The sequence below is a fragment of the Lagenorhynchus albirostris genome, chromosome 13 (assembly GCF_949774975.1).
Source record: "Lagenorhynchus albirostris chromosome 13, mLagAlb1.1, whole genome shotgun sequence".
NCBI lineage: Eukaryota > Metazoa > Chordata > Mammalia > Artiodactyla > Delphinidae > Lagenorhynchus > Lagenorhynchus albirostris.
In genome coordinates, this window is record NC_083107.1 from 53,198,962 (window position 1) to 53,218,782 (window position 19,821).

Here is a 19,821-nt window from a genome sequence, read left to right on the forward strand (position 1 = left end):
AAGAAGTAAGCTAATTGAGCTGTTTGTGTTGATAAACTCCTTTTTCTCCAGACTATTCCTCTCCGAGCCATAATTATTTGCAATTTGCCTAAGTCGTCCATTTACTGATACGTCAAGCATGAAACAGAGGCAATTCCAGAAAATGGAAATGCTTCTCAAAATCAATCTTTGGGAAATAATGTGGTAGAAGTTACTGTGTGATAGAAGACTACCTTATAACTGTCACATGGAGATGAATGTTAATTTGTTGAGGTTAAGGCAGCTTTGTGCCTCATTTGTTGACTTTGCTTTGCCGTCAGCAAAGCAGCACAGCCCAATTACTCCAGCAAAGCTATTTTTTCTAACAGGAGTTTTATGATTTTTATGTACTTACCAGTCAGCACACATAACAATGTCAAAATGTCCTTCCAGCTGAGAGACATCTGTCTCATTATCCCATCGTAAAACGCTTGAGAAGAAAAAGATTTTAAAAATTATACTTAGGGTTTTTTTTTTAACTTTTGATTTTGAGCTATTAACATTATTTTTTGTGGCACTTGAAATTATTTAAAAGGTATATACAAATTATTTCAAAAGGCATAATAAAAAAAACTAGGCATGTAACTGTCTGTTCCATATTTTATTTAGTCTTCAGATCTAGAAGAGGAAGAATTCTCTATTCAAATACAATAGTTAAGCTTTTGCTAGTTCTTATAGGTTTGTGTAGACAAACTAGGGAAAAATATCTTATCTTGACCATGGTCATTAGAATGAGCCTAGACTCTTAACATCAATGAAGTAGATACTAAAATCAAAGTATTCCCCATCTACTGGAATACAGCCTTATAAAAACAAATGATGTGAAACTTAGTGCCTGGCATGTCGGTTGCATTTCTTATGAATGTGATGAGTACTTTGGCAAGATGGAAGAAAAGAATACCAACTTTCATTTGGTTGCTCTGAGTTTTCAGGCACATTTTAAAATTCACCTGTCCTGATACTTAGTCTCCAAAAAGGATCAGGTTTTAAACCTCATATTAATAACAATAATTAATAACATGTATTTGAAAATTCTAGTTATGCTTATGATGCCAACCAGAGATTTTAAGTTACTTTCAATGAATAACTGTGATAATTAGCATTTTACCATATTAAAGTATTTTAATGACTCCTCTCCCCACCACATCAACTGGGATTTGCAGTATTACTTTTCAAAGTAAAATTCTGCTCCTATTATCTATTTTGATTATTATTTAAAACTAAACTGAGTGAGCATAGCCTACTCTGTCCAGCTTTATTTGCTTATCTTGGTGGGTTCTTTATTTCTTCTATATCTTCTCTGGGTGAAAAGTCATATGTTTGAATATAAAAATAAGTCCCAAAGTTCTTTTCATATACATTAATATATATCCATGCTAGTGACTTGCTTAAGGTAGAAAAGATTAAACACATCACCGCAAAAATACCTATACAGACTGAACATCAGTTGTTTATTCACTCATTCGACTCATCCTTAGTGAGTACCTACTATGTGTCAGGCCCTGTGATGTACCACAGGCCATGCTTCACAGAGGCAGCGCCATAATTCTGACACCACGCCCTATGTGTTATGTAAGCATATAGACTCAGAACTCCAGGGAGGGCTTCCAGAACAAGTGGATGACTTCTCTGTTCACAGGTCCAGTGAAACATAGATGAGCTTTATAAATTAACTGTAGCGTTGTTGTACTTTCCCAGGCCCATTGGAGAGCCAAGAAATGGAGGAAACCAGGAAACCCCTAAGAGACTAATGCTGCTTTTTCTTTGGATTGATTTCTCAAATACTCCAAGCACCTGGGGAGAGTGGGAAACAACCAACACCAACTTTTCTGGAAACGCCAAGGCTTCCAGTGCAGCTGGGACTCAGGCTCAGTGAGAGAGCAGGCCTGTTCAGCCCTCCTCAGAGACCTAAGAGTCTTAGAGAGTTTCCACATGAACAAGATGGTTTAAAATATAGATCTATGCTAGACCTTTTCAGATCATAAAAGTAACGTCTCCATTGCACAGATTTGGGGCAGAAAAGTATTAAAACTATTCATCATTTTATCATTCATGAACCATTATTTAGAAGAGGCTTCTAATACATGTGTAATGACTAAAGCACAAGAACAGAAAGTGCAGGAAATCCTGTGGTGATATTGGATTCCTGAGGTGCTTCGGCCTCTCGGTTCAACGAAGACCAACCGGAAAGATGGGTCTAGACAGCAATGGGTTGTGGGTTAGCACAGCAGATGTAACAAGTCATGATTTTAAAAGAAATGGAAATGTTCCTCTTAGCCACATGGACCACAACACATTCCCAAAAGGCATTTTTCCCCAGTTTTTATGAGGCTTACGGCTATGTTGTCCCCATAACTGTAAGCAGGTGACAAAGACGGAGGGGTGTATGGACAGAGTCTAGCTTTGGCATGACAGACATACCTAAGTTCAAATATTGGTTCCTTCCCTTACTAGCTATGTGAACTTGGGCAATTATTTCACCTCTCTGAGTCTGTTGTCTCATCTGTAAAATGGAGATAGCAACGGCCACCTTCGTGAACGATCTAAGGGCACCATTCACACTGTACTCTGAGTTCTGTTGTTCACATGGCAAACAATGAGAATAGTGCCCCCCAGAGTGGTGGAATCAGGTGGCTTCTATCTCGGAAGTCTAGAGATGACGGTGACTTCAATATTCAAGAAACTAGTCCTTCCAACTCCTCTCCTCTGATGGTCTTGCCCTCCACCCTCCTCAGACAGTCACGTGACAGTCATGCACGCTAGAGCAGTGCTTCAGCTGTGGGGCAGGACCAGATTTTTTGTTGTTGTTTACAGCCAATCTGTTGTAGACCATTACTTTTGTAAAATACAACAACAAATGAATAGACAAATGAGATTTAAAAAGCAAAGACATTCTGAATACAAGTCCACTTATCATAGGCTTGGATGTCACAGTAGTGTTTCTAAACATTTCCTTCAATTTCTGAACTTACCTCATTGCAGCTCAGTAATGCACAGTTCACAAACTGGTACCAGTCCATGGCCTCTTCATGAAGTAGCCCTGCTCTCAGTCCTTGTCTTCACCAATAACTGCAACCCTGACCCACTCTCTGACAGCCCCTCTATCTTTCACAGCTCACCCCTTATAGAAGGGACTCTCATTCCAAGCATCCTTCCATCCTACTGGCCTACAATCTGCTGATCCTCTCACCACGTCACTGTTCCTCTTCCCTAACATTTGTCTTCCCTCCTTGTCCATTGTAGGTCCCATAGCCAACCATCTGAACTATTCCCTCGCATACCCCCTTCGCTCCCTCGTCCCTTTCTCATGTCCTCGTATTTGTTAAATCCAGCTCTCCGCCTGCTCCAAGACCGCATGTGTACACCTGAATGTGGCTGGAGAAAGCACACAAGCATCCTGACTGGCTTTGCTTAAAATGCATGACCATGAACCACAAGTGGATTCTTGATGTCCGGCAGTATTCTTTCATTTCCCTTGTCCATTGACTCTTCTGGTCTCCCAGCTCATTATTTTGTACCACCTTCACTCTTTTCAAAATTCTAACACTTCCTCCCTCAGCCTTACTTTCAAGCCGATGACCTTGCTTCCTACTTCACTGTCAAAACTGCTATAATCAGATGAGAACTTCCACAAACTCCCACCACCACACTTACACTCCTAACAGCATCTGTACCTACATACTCTGTTTCCTGCCTATTATCATGGACGAATTAGTCATACTCCTATCTAAAGTCAGTACCTCCTCTTATACACGGGAGCCATCCCCTTTTGTCTGTTCTACGGCACAGTTCTAGCAACTCTTCCTTCTCTAGCCTATATTATCAGTTCTTTCCTCTCTACTGGATTATTTCCATCAGTATTCAAACATTCAAGCAGCTATTTTTCCCTCTTAAAATATCCTCTCTTTGCTCTATCCTCCCTTCTGGTTATTGCTCCATTTCCTTATTCCTCGTCTGCAGCAAAACTCCACGAAAAAGTTGTTTAAAATCTGCTTTCAAATTCTCTCCTCCCAATCAGGCTTTTGTCCCCACTGTTCCACCAAAAATGCTCTTGTCAAACTTTCCAAAGGTCTCCACGTTGCTAAATTCAGCTCAGTTTTTAGTCTTCATCTTATCTGACCTACCAGCCTGCACTTCTCCCATGAGCTCCAGATTCATATATCCAACTTCTAATATTTCCACTTGGATGTCTAATAGACATCTCAAACTTAATATCTCTAATATTGAATTCCTCATCATCTTTCCCCAAATTCATATCAATAACTGTTTTTCTCATCTTGTTAATTCTATCTTTCCAGGTGCTCAGGCCAAAAACCTTGACTATATCCTTGACTCCTAATTTTTTTTACACCCCACATTGAATATGCCAGGAAATGCAGTTAGTTCTACTTTTGAAATATGTCAAAATCCATCTTTTCTGTATCTCCAGTGCTCCCACCATGGTCTAAAATACCATCATCTCTCATCTGAATTATTGTATAGTCTCCTAATTGCTTATAACCCTACAATTTCTGCTCAAGGGAGCAGCCAGAGTGATCCTTCTAAAATGGACATCAAATCGTGAGCCTTCTCTATTTACTACCTTGTAATGGCTCCTCTCTTCACTCAGAGTAAAAGCCAAAGTCTTTACAGTGACCTATAAGACGCTGTGCAATCCAGTTACCATTCTGACTTCATCTCCCATTCCTCTCCCCCTTGCTCTCGCAACACTGATCTTATGATTTCTTGAATACACCAGTCATACGCTTCTGCTTTAGGGCCTTTAAATTGGCCACTTACTCTGTGTGAATGCTCTTCTTCCAGATACCCCTATGGCTTGTTCCCTTACCTCCTTCAAGTGTGCTTGAGTGTCTTACCTTCTCAGAGCTGCCTACCCTGACCATTCTACTTAAAACTGCAATCATTCATTTCCACTCCAGTACTCCTGAACCCCCTTAACCTGCTCTTTATTTTTCTATAGCAATTATTACCATTTAATATGCTATATAAATAAACTATTAATTTTTTAAATTCTCTTTCTCCAGTAGAAGCACACTAGGGACAGAGATTTCTAAAATCTGTTTTGTACCATGATGTATTTCCACTGCCTAGAACAGTCCCTGTCACATAATAGCTGCTCAATAAATATATCATTTGAATGAATTGTGTATGGATATACTTAGCGGAGAGACTGGCACAGAAGGCACTAAAGAAACAGGTCCCTACATTAAGTTGTTCTCTGAATAGAATGTGTAGATTAGGTAGATATGAAGGCCAAAGATGTTTAATAAGATGATAAAAAAAATAATAAAATTTTAAAAAGAAAAGATTTCTTTTTTTTAACATGTTTATTAGAGTATAATTGCTTTACAATGGTGTGCTAGTTTCTGCTGTATAACAAAGTGAATCAGCTATACGTATACATATATCCCCATATCCCCTCCCTCTTGTGTCTCCCTCCCATCCTCCCTCTCCCACCCCTCTAGGTGGTCACAAAGCACCGAGCTGATCTCCCTGTGCTATGTGGCTGCTTCCCACTAGCTATCTATTTTACATTTGGTAGTGTATATATGTCCATGCCACTCTCTCACTTCTCCTAGCTCACCCTACCCACTCCCCGTGTCCTCAAGTCCGTTCACTATGTATGCGTCTTTATTCCTGTCCTGCCCCTAGGTTCTTCAGAACCTTTTCTTTTCTTTTTTTTTTAAGATTCCATATATGTGTTAGCATGTGGTATTTGTTTTTCTCTTTCTGACTTACTTCACTCTGTATGACAGACTCTAGGTCCATCCACCTCACTACAAACAACTCAATTTCGTTTCTTTTTATGGCTGAGTAATATTCCATTGTATGTATGTGCCACATCTTCTTTATCCATTCATCTGTCAATGGACACTTAGGTCTTCCATGTTCTGGCTATTGTAAGTAAAGCTGCAATGAACATTGCAGTACATGCATCTTTTTGAATTATGGTTTTCTCAGGATATATGCTCAGTAGTGGGATTGCTGTGTTGTATGGTAGTTCTATATTGAGTTTTTAAGGAAAAACTCCATACTCTTCTCCATAGTGGCTGTATCAATTTACATTCCCACCAACAGTGCAAGAGGGTTCCCTTTTCTCCACACCCTCTCCAGCATTTATTGGTTGTAGATTTTTTGATGATGGCCATTCTGACTGGTGTGAGGTGATACCTCATTGTAGTTCTGATTTGCATTTCTCTAATGATTAATGATGTTGAGCATCCTTTCAGGTGTTTGTTGGCAATCTGTATATCTTCTCTGGAGAAATGTCTATTTAGGTCTGCCCATTTTTGGATTGGGTTGTTTGTTTTTTGATATTGAGCTGCATGAGCTGATTTGTATATTTTGGAGATTAATCCTTTCTCAGTTGCTTCGTTTGCAAATATTTTCTCCCATTCTGAGGGTTGTCTTTTTGTCTTGTTTATGGTTTCCTTTTCGGTGCAAAAGCTTTTAAGTTTCATTAGGTCCCATTTGTTTATTTTTAATTCCATTTCTCTAGGAGGTGGGTCAAAAAGGATCTTGCTGTGGTTTATGTCATAGAGTGTTCTGCCTATGTTTCCCTCTAAGGGTTTTATAGTGTTTGGCATTACATTTAGGTCTTTAATACATTTTGAGTTTATTTTTGTGTATGGTGTTAGGGAGTGTTCTAATTTCATTCTTCTACATGTAGCTGTCCAGTTTTCTGAGCGCCACTTATTGAAGAGGCTGTCTTTTCTCCACTGTATATTCTTGCCTCCTTTATCAAAGATAAGGTGACCATATGTGTGTGGGTTTATCTCTGGGCTTTCTATCCTGTTCCATTGATCTATATTTCTGTTTTTGTGCCAGTACCATACTGTCTTGATTACTGTACTTTTGTAGTATAATCTGAAATCACGGAGCCTGATTCCTCCAGCTCCGGTTTTCTTTCTCAAGATTGGTTTGGCTATTCTGGGTCTTTTGTGTTTCTATACGAATTGTGAAATTTTTTGTTCTAGTTCTGTGAAAAATGCCATTGGTAGTTTGATAGGGATTGCACTGAATGTGTAGATTGCTTTGGGTAGTATAGTCATTTTCACAATGTTGATTCTTCCAATCCAAGAACATGGTATATCTCTCCATCTGTTGGTATCATCTTTAATTTCTTTCATCAGTGTCTTATAGTTTTCTGCATACAGGTCTTTTCTCTCCTTAGGTAGGTTTATTCCTAGGTATTTTATTCTTTTTGTTGCAGTGGTAAATGGAAGTGTTTCCTTAATTTCTCTTTCAGATTTTTCATCATTAGTGTATAGGAATGCAAGAAATTTCTGTGCATTAATTTTGTATCCTGCAACTTTACCAAATTCATTGATTAGCTCTAGTAGTTTTCTGGTAGCTTCTTTAGGATTCTCTATGTATAGTATCATGTCATCTGCAAACAGTGACAGTTTTACTTCTTCTTTTCCGATTTGGATTCCTTTTATTTCTTTTTCTTCTCTGATTGCTGTGGCTAAAACTTCCAAAACTATGTTGAATAATAGTGGTGAAAGTGAGCAACCTTGTCTTGCTCCTGATCTTAGTGGAAATGGTTTCAGTTTTTCACCATTGAGAATGATGTTGGCTGTGGGTTTGTCATATATGGTCTTTATTGTGTTGAGGTAAGTTCCCTCTATGCCTACTTTCTGGAGGGTTTTTATCATAAATTGGTGTTGAATTTTGTCAAAAGCTTTTTCTGCATCTATTGAGACAATCATATGGTTTTTCTCCTTCAGTTTGTTAATATGGTTTATCACATTGATTGATTTGTGTATATTGAAGAATCCTTGCATTCCTGGGATAAACCCCACTTGATCATGGTGTATGATCCTTTTAATGTGTTGTTGGATTCTGTTTGCTAGTATTTTGTTGAGGACTTTTGCATCTATGTTCATCACTGATATTGGCCTGTAGTTTTCTTTCTTTGTGACATCCTTGTCTGGTTTTGGTATCAGGATGATGGTGGCCTCGTAGAATGGATTTGGGCATGTTCCTCCCTCTGCTATATTTGGAAGAGTTTGAGAAGGATAGGTATTAGCTCTTCTCTAAATGTTTGACAGAATTTGCCTGTGAAGCCATCTGGTCCTGGGCTTTTTTTGTTGGAAGATTTTTAATCACTGTTTCAATTTCAATGCATGTGATTGGTCTGTTTATATTTTCTATTTCTTCCTGGTTCAGTCTCGGAAGGTTGTGCTTTTCTAAGAATTTGTCCATTTTTTCCAGGTTGTCCATTTTATTGGCATATAGTTTCTTGTAGTAATCTCTCATGATCCTTTGTATTTCTACAGTTCCAGTTGTTACTTCTCCTTTTTCATTTTTAATTCTATTGATTTGAGTCTTCTCCCTTTCTTGATGAGTCTGGCTAATGGTTTATCAATTTTGTTTATCTTCTCAAAGAACCAGCTTTTAGTTTTATTGATCTTTGCTATGGTTTCCTTCATTTATTTCTGATCTGATTTTTATGCTTTCTTTCCTTCTGCTAACTTTGGAGTTTTTTGTTCTTCTTTCTCTAATTGCTTTAAGTGTAAGGTTAGGTTGTTTATTTGAGATTTTTCTTGTTTCTTGAGGTAGGATCGTATTGCCATAAACTTCTCTCTTAGAACTGCTTTTGCTGCATCCCATGTGTTTTGGGTCATCGTGTTTTCATTGTCATTTGTTTCAGGTATTTTTTTAATATCCTCTTTGACTTCTTCATCAATCTCTTGGTTATTTAATAGTGTATTGTTTAGCCTCCATGTGTTTGTATTTTTTACAGTTTTTTTCCTGTAATTGATGTCTAGTCTCACAGCATTGTAGTCAGAAAAGATACTTGATACGATTTCAATTTTCTTAAATTTACCAAGGCTTGATTTGTGACCCAAGATATGATCTATCCTGAAGAATGTTCCATGAGCACTTGAGAAGAAAGTGTATTCTGTTGTTTTTGGATTGTCCTATAAATATCAATTAAGTCCATCTTGTTTAATGTATCATTTAAAGCTTGTGTTTCCTTATTTATTTTCATTTTGGATGATCTGTCCATTGGTGAAAGTGGGGTGTTAAAATCCTCTATTATTATTGTGTTACTGTCGATTTCCCATTTTATGACTGTTTACATTTCCCTTATGTATTGCGGTGCTCCTCTTTTGGGTGCGTAAATACTTACAATTGTTATATTTTCTTCTTGGATTGATCCCTTGATCATTATGTAGTGTCCTTCTTTGCCTCTTTTCCTCTTATTTTAAATGCTATTTTGTCTGATATGAGAATTGCTACTCCAGCTTTCTTTTGATTTCCAGTTGCATGAGATATCTTTTTCCATCTCCTTACTTTCTGTCTGTATGTGTCCCTAGGTCTGAAGTGGGTCTCTTGTAGACAGCATATATATGGGTCTTGTTTTTGTATCCATTCAGCCAGTCTATGTCTTTTGGTTGGAGCATTTAATCCATTTACATTTAAGGTAATTATTGATATGGTCCTATTACCATTTTCTTAATTGTTTTGGGTTTATTATTGTAGGTCTTTTCCTTCTCTTGTGTTTCCTGCCTAGAGAAGTCCCTTTAGCATTTGCTGTAAAGCTGGTTTGGTGGTGCTGAATTCTCTTAGCTTTTGCTTGACTGTAAAGGTTTTAATATCTCCATTGAATCTGAATGGGATCCTTGCTGGGTAGAGTAATCTGGGTTGTAGGTTTTTCCCTTTCATCACTTTACTTATTTATTTTTTATTAATTTATTTTACTTATTTATTTTTGGCTGTGTTGGGTCTTCGTTGCTGTGTGTGGGCTTTATCTAGTTGCAGAGATCGGGGGCTACTCTTCTTTGCAGTGTGTGGCCTTCTCATTGCGGTGGCTCCTCTTGTTGTGGAGCACAGGTTCTAGTTGTGTGGGCTTCAGTAGTTGCTAGTTGTGTGGGCTTCAGTAGTTGTGACATGTGGGCTCTGTAGTTGTGGCTCGCGGGCTCTAGAGTGCAGACTCAGTAGTTGTGGTGCACGGGCTTAGTTGCTCTGAGCATGTGGGATCTTCCCGGACCACGGCTTTCACCTGTGTCCCCTGCATTGGCAGGCGGATTCTTAACCACTGTGCCACCAGGGAAGCCCCTCTTTCGTCACTTTAAATATGTCCTGACACTCCCTTCTGACTTGCAGAGTTTCTGCTGAAAGATCAGCTGTTAACCTTATGGGGATTCCTTTGTATGTTATTTGTTGCTTTTCCCTTGCTGCTTTTAATATTTTTTCTTTGTATTTAATTTTTGATAGTTTGATTAATATGTGTCTTCGTGTGTTTCTCCTTGGATTCATCCTGAATGGCACTCTCTGCACTTCCTGGAATTGATTGACTATTTCCTTTCCCGCATTAGGGAAGTTTTCAACTATAATCTCTTCAAATATTTTCTCAGTCCCTTTCTTTTTCTCTTCTTCTTCCAGGACCCCTATAATTCGAATGTTGGTGTGTTTAATGTTGTCCCAGAGGTCTCTGAGACTTTCCTCAATTCTTTTCATTCTTTTTTCTGCTCTGCGGTAGTTACTTCCACTATTTTATCTTCCAGTTCACTTATTCTTTCTTCTGCCTCAGTTATTCTGCTATTGATTCCTTCTAGAGAATTTTTAATTTCATTTATTGTGTTGTTCATCATTGTTGGTTTGCTCTTTAGTTCTTCTAGGTCCTTGTTAAACGTTTCTTGTATTTTCTCCATTCTATTTCCAAGATTTTGGACATCTTTACTATCATTACTCTGAATTCTTTTTCAGGTAGACTGCCTATTTCCTCTTCATTTGTTAGGTCTGGTGGGTTTTTACCTTGCTCCTTCATCTGCTGTGTATTTCTCTGTCTTCCCATTTTGCTTAACTTACTGTGTTTGGGGTCTCCTTTTCACAGCCTGCAGGTTCGTAGTTCCCGTTGTTTTTGGTGTCTGCCCCCAGTGGGTAAGGTTGGTTCAGTGGCTTGTGTAGGCTTCCTGGTAGAGGGGACTGGTGCCTGTGTTCTGGTGGGTGGTGCTGGATCTTGTCTTTCTGGTGGGCAGGACCGCATCTGGTGGTGTGTTTTGGGGTGTCTGTGAACTTATGATTTTAGAAAGCCTCTCTGCTAATGGGTGGGGTTGTGTTCCTGTCTTACTAGTTGTTTGGCATGGGGTGTCCAGCACTGAAGCTTGCTGGTCATTGAGTGGAGCTGGGTCTTAGAGTTGAGACAGAGATCTCTAGGAGAGCTTTCGCCGATTGATATTATGTGGTTCCAGGAGGTCTCTGGTGGCCCAATGTCCTGAACTCGGCTCTCCCACCTCAGAGGCTCAGGTTTGACACCCATCCAGAGCACCAAGACCCTGACAGCCACACGGAGGTTCTGAATTCAAAGTCCCCATCACCTTCCTAAACCCTCTCCGAGCAATTCTGGAGCTAAGAGACTGTGTCCCAGCATCACGCAACATGCATGCACACAGGCCGAAAAGATTTCTTAGATATGACACAAGATGCATGATCCATAAAAGGACACATTGGTAAACTGGACTTCATTAAAATTAAAAATTTCTGCACTTTGAACGATGCTAGGAGGAGAATGCAAAGACAAGCCACAGGCTGGGAGAAAATACCATATATCTTTGCAAATCATATATCTGATAGAGAGCTTATATCCAGAACATATAAAGAACTCTGAGTATGTTAATAATAAGAAAATAAGAGACCCAATTTTTTTAAAAATGGGTAAGTCATTTGAATAGATTCATCACCAAAGAAGATACAAGAGTGGCAAATAAGCACGTGAAAAGGTATCCAACATCATTAGTCATTAGGGAAATTCAAATTAAAACCCCAATGAGATACCTCTATATGCCTGTTAGAAAGGCTATAATTTAAAAGATTGAGCACATTGAGAGTTGAGGAGAACGTGGAGAAATGGAGCTCTCCGATACCACGGAGGGGAATATAAAATACAACCACTTTTGAAAGCCGTTTGGCAGCTTCCTTTAAAAGTTAAATATATGCCTCTACATGATCTAGCTGTTCCACTCCTAGGTATCTACCCTAGAGAAGTTAAAGTATATGCCCATGCAAAGCGCATATCCATCTACGCAAATGTTCATAACAGCTTTACTTGTAACAGCCCCAAACTGGCAACAACCCAAAGTTCATCAATGGGCGAAAGGATAAAAAAATTGAGGTTTAGCCATACAATGGGAAACTACTCAGGAAAAAAAAGGAAAGAACTATTGATACATGCAATAACATAGGTGATGTTAAAATAATTTTACTGACTGAAGGAACACTGAAAAATAAAAGCACATACTGAATGATTTCATTTATTTAAAACTCTAGAAAATATAAACTAATATAGAGTAAGGGAAAGCAAATCAGTGGTTTCCTAGAAAGGGAGGAAACTTCAAGGGTCAGAAAGGAGGGGCTACCCAGGGTCAAGAGGACACTTTGGGGCAGGGGGTGATAGACATGTTTAGCATTTCAATTATGGTGATGGTTTCTAGGGTGTACACAAATTTCAAAACTTATAAAATTATACATACAGTTTATTGGATACCAATTTCACCATAACTAAAAATTAAAAAGAAAATGCTTTCTGAAAGACAGCAGGGTATATACATACATATAACTAGGTCCCTTTCCCCATATGAGCTTTACAATCTAAGGCATAACAATTCATATATAAAGATGTAAAGGATGGTTTGACCAACACCCAAATCATGTCAACGTCTTACTTGTAATTACATTGACACTAAAGTAAAATGTATGTGTCTCCATTTTATTTCATCATAATGTCAAAATCTTATTTCTGTTCGAAATGCATTACAAAGCAAAGTACCATTCTACAGATAGAAATATAAAACCAAGAGTCATTGTAGGACTCCTCATGCTTTAAATATCTTAATAGCAACAGGCATGTCAAACCTGGTAAGTTTAAAAGGTATAGTACAGTAGAAAGAATAATGGGCTTTGCAGCTAGAAAGCTCTGAGTTCAAATCTCAGCTCCACCACTTACAAGCCAGTGAAGCTGAGAGATGCCCTCAAGTATAAAAAAGAGACAGTAATGGTTGCATTGCACAACGATAATGAACTGAATAAGACAGGGTATACAAAAGTGTATTATAGTTGCTCAATAAATATTAGTTTCCCTTCCTTACTCTTGCACTAACTTACGTCTTTTCATTCTGGCTTTGAGGCTGGAGTTTCAACATGAAATGCAAAGCCAAGTCAATTTCTGATAGGACTCCTACCTTGTGATTTAAAATTCACACTGAAAAAAATTTCTCAGCAGATGACCTTGCTGAGAGCCTGGGATTATCTGATATCATCTTTTTCTTCTTCTTCATCTTTTCTCTTCTAAGTAGGGTCACTCGTCCTGTCAAAGAGAACCACCTCCCAACCTATGGGCAGGATAAAACCATTCCTTCCTCTTGACTTTCAAACTTGAGCATGCATCAGAATCCTCGGAAAGTTTGTTAAAACACAGATTGCTGGGGTTTTTTGGGTTTTTTTTGCGGTACACGTGCCTCTCACTGTTATGGCCTCTCCCGTTGTGGACCAGAGGCTCTGGACGCGCAGGCTCAGCGGCCACGGCTCACGGCTCACGGGCCCAGCCGCTCTGCGGCATGTGGGATCTTCCCGGACCAGGGCACGAACCCGTGTCCCCTGCATCGGCAGGCGGACTGTCAACCACTGCGCCACCAGGGAAGCCCAGATTGCTGGGTTTTAATCCCAGAGTTTCTGATTTAGTATGTCTGGAGTGAGACAAACTGAGATGCCTGCGAATCTGCATTTCTAACAAATTTCCGAGTGATGCTGATGCTACTGGTCTGGAGGCCCTACTTTAGAGAAGCACTGCTCTAGGTCCTTGCTCCATCAAATACTGGCCCCCATCATACTTATTTCTTCTTCCTCAGCTGTATTGGCATGCCTGCCAACATGCCCAACTCCTCCTGCAACTCTGCTTCCCTCTAGTCCACATTCTATTTCTCTCTATCCCTTTGCCATCAAATCTTGCAGGAAGAGCCTACTTTTGTTGCTTCACCTGTCCTGGCAATATGACCTTTCTCACAACAGTCACTAGAATTGCTCTGCAATTTGTTTGACCTCCAGCAACACGCAGCAGCTGACACTGCTGATCACCCAGTCCTGGACCTGCTTCCACTAAGAAGAAGTATTAGACCACGCCACCCTGAACCAGCCTTCCTGTCTCCAGTCCTTTCTCAGTATCCCTTCCAGGCCCCTATTACGCTGCTCCTGAAACATAGTAATTTCCCCAAATGCTGTCCTTGGCCATCTTCTCTTCTGACTCTAGTTTCCATAGTTCTGCTCTTATCTCTTGAATTTGATCTCCACATCTTCTAGCACAACACTTTCCTGAGATTTGAACCTTTATTCTTTACCGCTTGCTAGCTATTGTCACAAAGCAAATACAGGTTTACGTTCTACACCACCTCAAATGCAGCATGCCCCAAACTGCTGTCTCTTACTACTCTTCTGTATTCTTTAGTTCCCACACACGGTCACTTCTCCAGAATGGGTCCCCTCTTTGTTCACCATTTTCCATTCTTATTCAGGCCTGGACTACCTCTTTCCCTTTCTCTGGAATCACTGAGAAGCTTTAAAACAAACAAACAAAACCCTTTTTATTGTAAAATAAGACGCTGAAGGAGAAAACCAGGTGAAATAAATAGATGACTTAACTAAGTATTATTTGGCAAATACCCTTGTTACCACCAGTCAGATCAAGAAACAGAACCTTGCCCGACACCTTAGGAGTCCCTTTACACGATCTGTCCCATTAACCTCCCCCTCTGCCCCAATGCAATGACTTCCTAAATGGTCTGTGGCCTCTAGCCTCTCTCCATTCATCACACTAGATAACTAAATTTGCCTAGACACATCTTTCCTACTTCTATGCCTTTGATTGTGTCCTCCCTGCTTTTTATACCTAGAATGCCCTCTTCAGCTGCTTTTCTTCCCTTGCTTTTCATTTGCTAAACCAAAGCCCAACAGCCACCTCCTTCATAAAGCTTTCTCAGATCCCCCCACCTTGAACTGGCTGCTTGTCTCTTTCTACACATCATGAATCACCCAATGAGAGCAGACTCTTCCTACATCTTGCTGGCGGGGCAAGTGTCTATCTCTCATCTGCCTGCATATCTTGAGCTTCCTAAGGCAGAAACCTCAACTTACTCATCTTTGTAACCCCTAAAGGGCCCATCACAGTGCCTTACATGTATCAGATGCTAAATTACATTTTATTACATTGAAATGAATAACACAAGTTGGACTAGTCATAATCATAGAATCAGAGATATTTGAAATGGAAAATATAATTAGTAAAAAAATTAATCAGTGTCTTCCTTTTGGACTCTGAAATAAGTTTATTTCGGCTAAGTTACAAACAAAAGCATAAAGCCAGAGGATGGGATCAGCTTTAAAGTCAGTTCAGAATCACAGAAATGACCACCTGGAGAAGAAGTTCTCAAACTTTAGTATTAGAATAATTTGTAGAGCTTGTAGCTGAAACAAGAAAAACAATTTGATCATCTCCATACATGACGAAAAGACATCTGCTAAAGCTCCATATTTATTTATGGTAAAATCTTTTAAAAACAGGAATCAATAAAAAAAAGTCCTTAACAAGATAGAAAATATCATTTCTATTTCAACTCAAAAGCTACTGCATACTTAATGGTGAAACACCAGAGGATTCCCAACAAAGCCAGACTCAAAGATACATATTTAATATCATTCTGGGATTTTTTTTTTATCCAATAAAATTATACAAGAGAAGAAAAAAGATACAAGAATCAGAAGACAAAATTCCCATCATTTGCAGATGATGTGATTGTTTATTTGGAAAACTCAAGAGAATAAGTTGACAAGGTATTAGAAATAATAACTCACTGAGGTGACTAAACATTTGCTATACAAAACCCTATAGCTTTCTTTTTATACATACATACAAATAATAACCAGTTATAAAATATAATGAAAGATCTCATTTATAAAAGAAACAAAAAAAGGTAGTTTCTAAAAATAAACTTAAGAGAAATGAAGAAACATTTTAAATGCTAGTGAAACACCTAAAAAAGCTTAAAAAGAAAACTTCCTGCTCTTGAATAGAAGACTGGGAGACATAAGCTGTCAAGTCTTAGTAAATTAATTCATATATATTTTTTTAGTCACAATGAAAATGTCACCATAATACAAATATCAACATGATTTTAGAATATTCTAGGAAGAAAGAATAATGGCAAGAGACTAGTCTTAACAGATATGATAATATATTACAAACTTTAGTAATTTACACAGTTTGATAAGGCCACATGAATAGACAGTCTACTTCTGAAAATCTGCTCTGTAGATACGCTTACTTGCAAATGTACAGTTTATGTACAGATACATTTCACTGCAGCACTGTTTATAATAGTCAAATACTGAAAATAAATCATGTCCATTATTAAAGTAAAAAATAAATTATCTTTTAGCAATGGATTCTCATATGGCCATTCTCCAAAAAAAGTTTTAAAGATTTCCCCCTTGTCCATTTTAAAGTGAGGAACTCCTTTGAAAATTAAGACATTTTTATTTGATATGTACGTTCTGTGATATAAATTTCTATGAAGGAGGGATTTTTCTGTTAAAACTGGAAGGCATTTTCACAGAGGATGCAGTAGTCTGACATGCACTCCTGGCTATCAATATAGAACTTGGCCAATTTTTGGTAGTGAGATTTTGACCTTGATAAAAAGTCAGGATCAACATGTCCAAAGAGTGAACACAAATTGTTCTATAAGAAAAGGCCTTAATTTTTAATTTGCTGCAGTTTAAGAGGGCCCCTAAAAATACCATGCCCCCCAAATTTTAAAATCTGGCTCATATAAACACAAAAAGGAGAACTCTAGCACAATATCTAAAACCAGGTAACATTCACCCTGTGGGAGCTGGTTTCTTCAGTGAAGAAACACTAAGTAGTAGGGATATGAGCCCTTCTATAAATGTGTCAAGCAAATAAAAAACGTTAGTAATAGAAAGTACACTTAGGTATTTCATTTTCCCATATCCAAGATAGCAACAGAAGGAAACAGGACTGTGGTATCTCTAGAATCCTCAGCAGTTCTTGAGATTCTGTTACCATGACTCTAGCAAAACTCACTAACAGGTGTATTTTATCAGAAAATTTCTAGAGAGCCCTCAGCTTTCTTATCTCAGTTACCTTCTTCTAACCTTCCTCTTCAACCTGACAAAGGACAGATAAATGCCTACTCACCATGTCAGTGTCTACAGACACTGTATATGCATGCCTGAGAAGAAGCCTGTCCTGAAATGAAAGTCAGCTATCTGATATATAAACTGATGTCTGAATCTCTAGAGCTTGACTTTCTTCTATTAAAAACTGTTTGGTTCCATAAGCCCTGTGGATTCATATCTTATCCTATCTTTCATTTATCATGTCATTTATCATGTCTTTCAAAATGTGCTCCAAATACAAATCTTAAAACCTTTCCTATAACAGGGATAAAGTGTACTAATTGCTTCAGGGAATATAAAAACATACTAAGTAGAGTCCTTGCCTTTATGTTCTTACCTTTATGTCCTTGCCTTTATGTCCTTGCTATTATGTCTCCCTTGCTAGAATGTGGACTCTAAGAAGGCATGGACTTTCTCAGTCTTGTTCATCACTACATCTCTAACAACCCAAAACAGTACTTGGCAGACAGAAGGTGATTGAAATATTTACCAAGAAATGAATGAACCAATGAACATGAAAATAGGCAACACACTTTGAATAATGAGAGAATATGCCATGCTTTCTGGGGGACTACTCTAGGGCCAACAGAAGTTAAAAGAAGGAAAACATTAGGGCAAGCTGCCTCCTGAGAAGGCAGGAGGAAATGGTAATTAAGCCGCCTTAGAAGAAAGGATTTAGATGGATAAGGAAGAGGGAAACAAGACTGGCAAAGACCAGAGATGGGGAGGACCAAATGTGTTGCAGAAGAGTGAAGAGGCTTGGGTGACCCAAGGAGAGGGTGTATGTGGGGGAACAGTAGAAGCTACACTGAATGAAGAGAGTGAGGAAAGTGAGGGCAGACTGCAGAAGGCCTGAATAAGTCAGGAATTTTATCCCCCTTGGTTGGGATTTACATTCTTAAATCTTTTTTTTTTTTTTGCGGTACGCGCGCCTCTCACTGTTGTGGCCTCTCCCATTGCGGAGCACAGGCTCCGGACGCGCAGGCTCAGCGGCCATGGCTCATGGGCCCAGCAGCTCCGCAGCATGTGGGATCTTCCCGGACTGGGGCACGAACCTGTGTCCCTTGCATCGGCAAGCGGACTCTCAACCACTGCGCCACCAGGGAAGCCCTTAAATCATTTTTCACATCCCCAATTTAATGTTTAAAGGAAAATGAGCCTCCAAGAAGACATAAATCTTAAAAAGCAGTAGGGCAATGGAGGCAATAGCCAATCCTGGGGGCCCACATAAAGGTAAAATTTGGGTTATAAAAGAGTCTTAAAAGTTATTATGAGTTCCACAGTTTATTAAAATTAATCGTTTATCAAAGAATAATAAAAAAAGTCACAGGCCTAAATTCACTAGAATTTTCACACAAAGATACTCTTTTCTTAAGTAGAAACTTACTTTTAATATCATAGCAGGGTATATTTAATCGATTTTTAAAAATATTGTAACTGTTAACTACTATTAACCAGAGAATGACGCCATTCACTAATTCTGGAATACCTAGAAATATGCAGACATCAAAAGCTCTGAATGGTTCTTTATTAGACAGTCACAGTTTTGAAGACAGCTTCAGATAAACCTAACAATTGAGAAGCTGTAAATATCCTTGTTCTTCCACCAAACTCTAGCTATATTTAGTAGCACAATTTTCTTTGTTCAAGAGTTATTTGCTATAACTCTGTATTTATGTTCTCGAAGGCAGAATACCTTGGGTATATTAGTTAAGTTGATAGGTGGCTGCATGGATGGACCAACGAATGAACCATCAAATGACTGTATTTAGATCTGTGAGAGGTAACGGCTATATCCTTCATATATGTGCATCCTAGATCTTTCTTAGCCAGGGCTAAAGCTTCCAGGCGTTTGCAAACACGTCTTTCATATTTAGCAACAATCACACTTAGATTAAAATGGAACGGAGGGAATAAGCGGGTTTGGAAGGGAAGAGCATCATTCCAGGCAAGGCGGCTGGTGGTTATGAGAGCAGGAATGGATTTACTGTCAAGCTAATGAAGCCTAATCATTGGGGCCCCTTCCCTCTCACAGGCCCCTTCCCGGGCCCACAAGCAGCCCCAGTGATGGGTTCACGTGGTTGTAAGCTTCTGTAAAATCTGTCAAAGTAAAAGGTATAATCGAACTCATTCTCCTAAAGAGGGCCCTCAAAATAAGTTTCAGGCCACTCACCAACTGGGTCTGCCCTGAAGGAAGAGGCTGGTAGCAGGATGAATGCTGCTTCCTGAGAACACTGGCAGAGCAGGGGGAACAGGAGCTTGGGACGCCAGTCAAATTTCTGGGGGCCTTCTCTCTCTTTTTTTTTTTTTAAAAAAAACCACCATTTCCAAGGTTCACAGTTCTCATACCATGATTTTCCTTTCTGCCTTTACATCTTTGCAAATGAAGTCACAGAAGACATTCAGCTGTTACAAACTTCATGTCAAGCTTTGAAGTGCTTTTTAATAGCAGAAATATTTGGCTCACGTGTGGGCTTTGTAGCTATGGTAAATACCTCTTAGTTATCTGTCGCTACTGTTATTCCACACCTCCAATTTGGAGGAGAAATTCTGCATATGCATTGAGGCACTAAAAAAGAATATTGAACTATATCTCAGCTCTTT

The 19,821-nt window shown here is 38.9% G+C and overlaps 1 protein-coding gene across 2 annotated transcripts in view; it reads right to left on the reverse strand.

Annotated features, from left to right (window-relative positions):
* Positions 1–19,821, reverse strand: part of CAMKMT (calmodulin-lysine N-methyltransferase) — a 404,052-nt gene that overhangs the window by 27,652 nt on the left and 356,579 nt on the right. For both annotated transcript variants that reach the window (XM_060169393.1, XM_060169392.1), the window contains exon 8: positions 374–448. In XM_060169393.1, the coding sequence (XP_060025376.1) occupies positions 374–448 (75 nt within the window). The remainder of the gene's footprint in view (positions 1–373; positions 449–19,821) is intronic.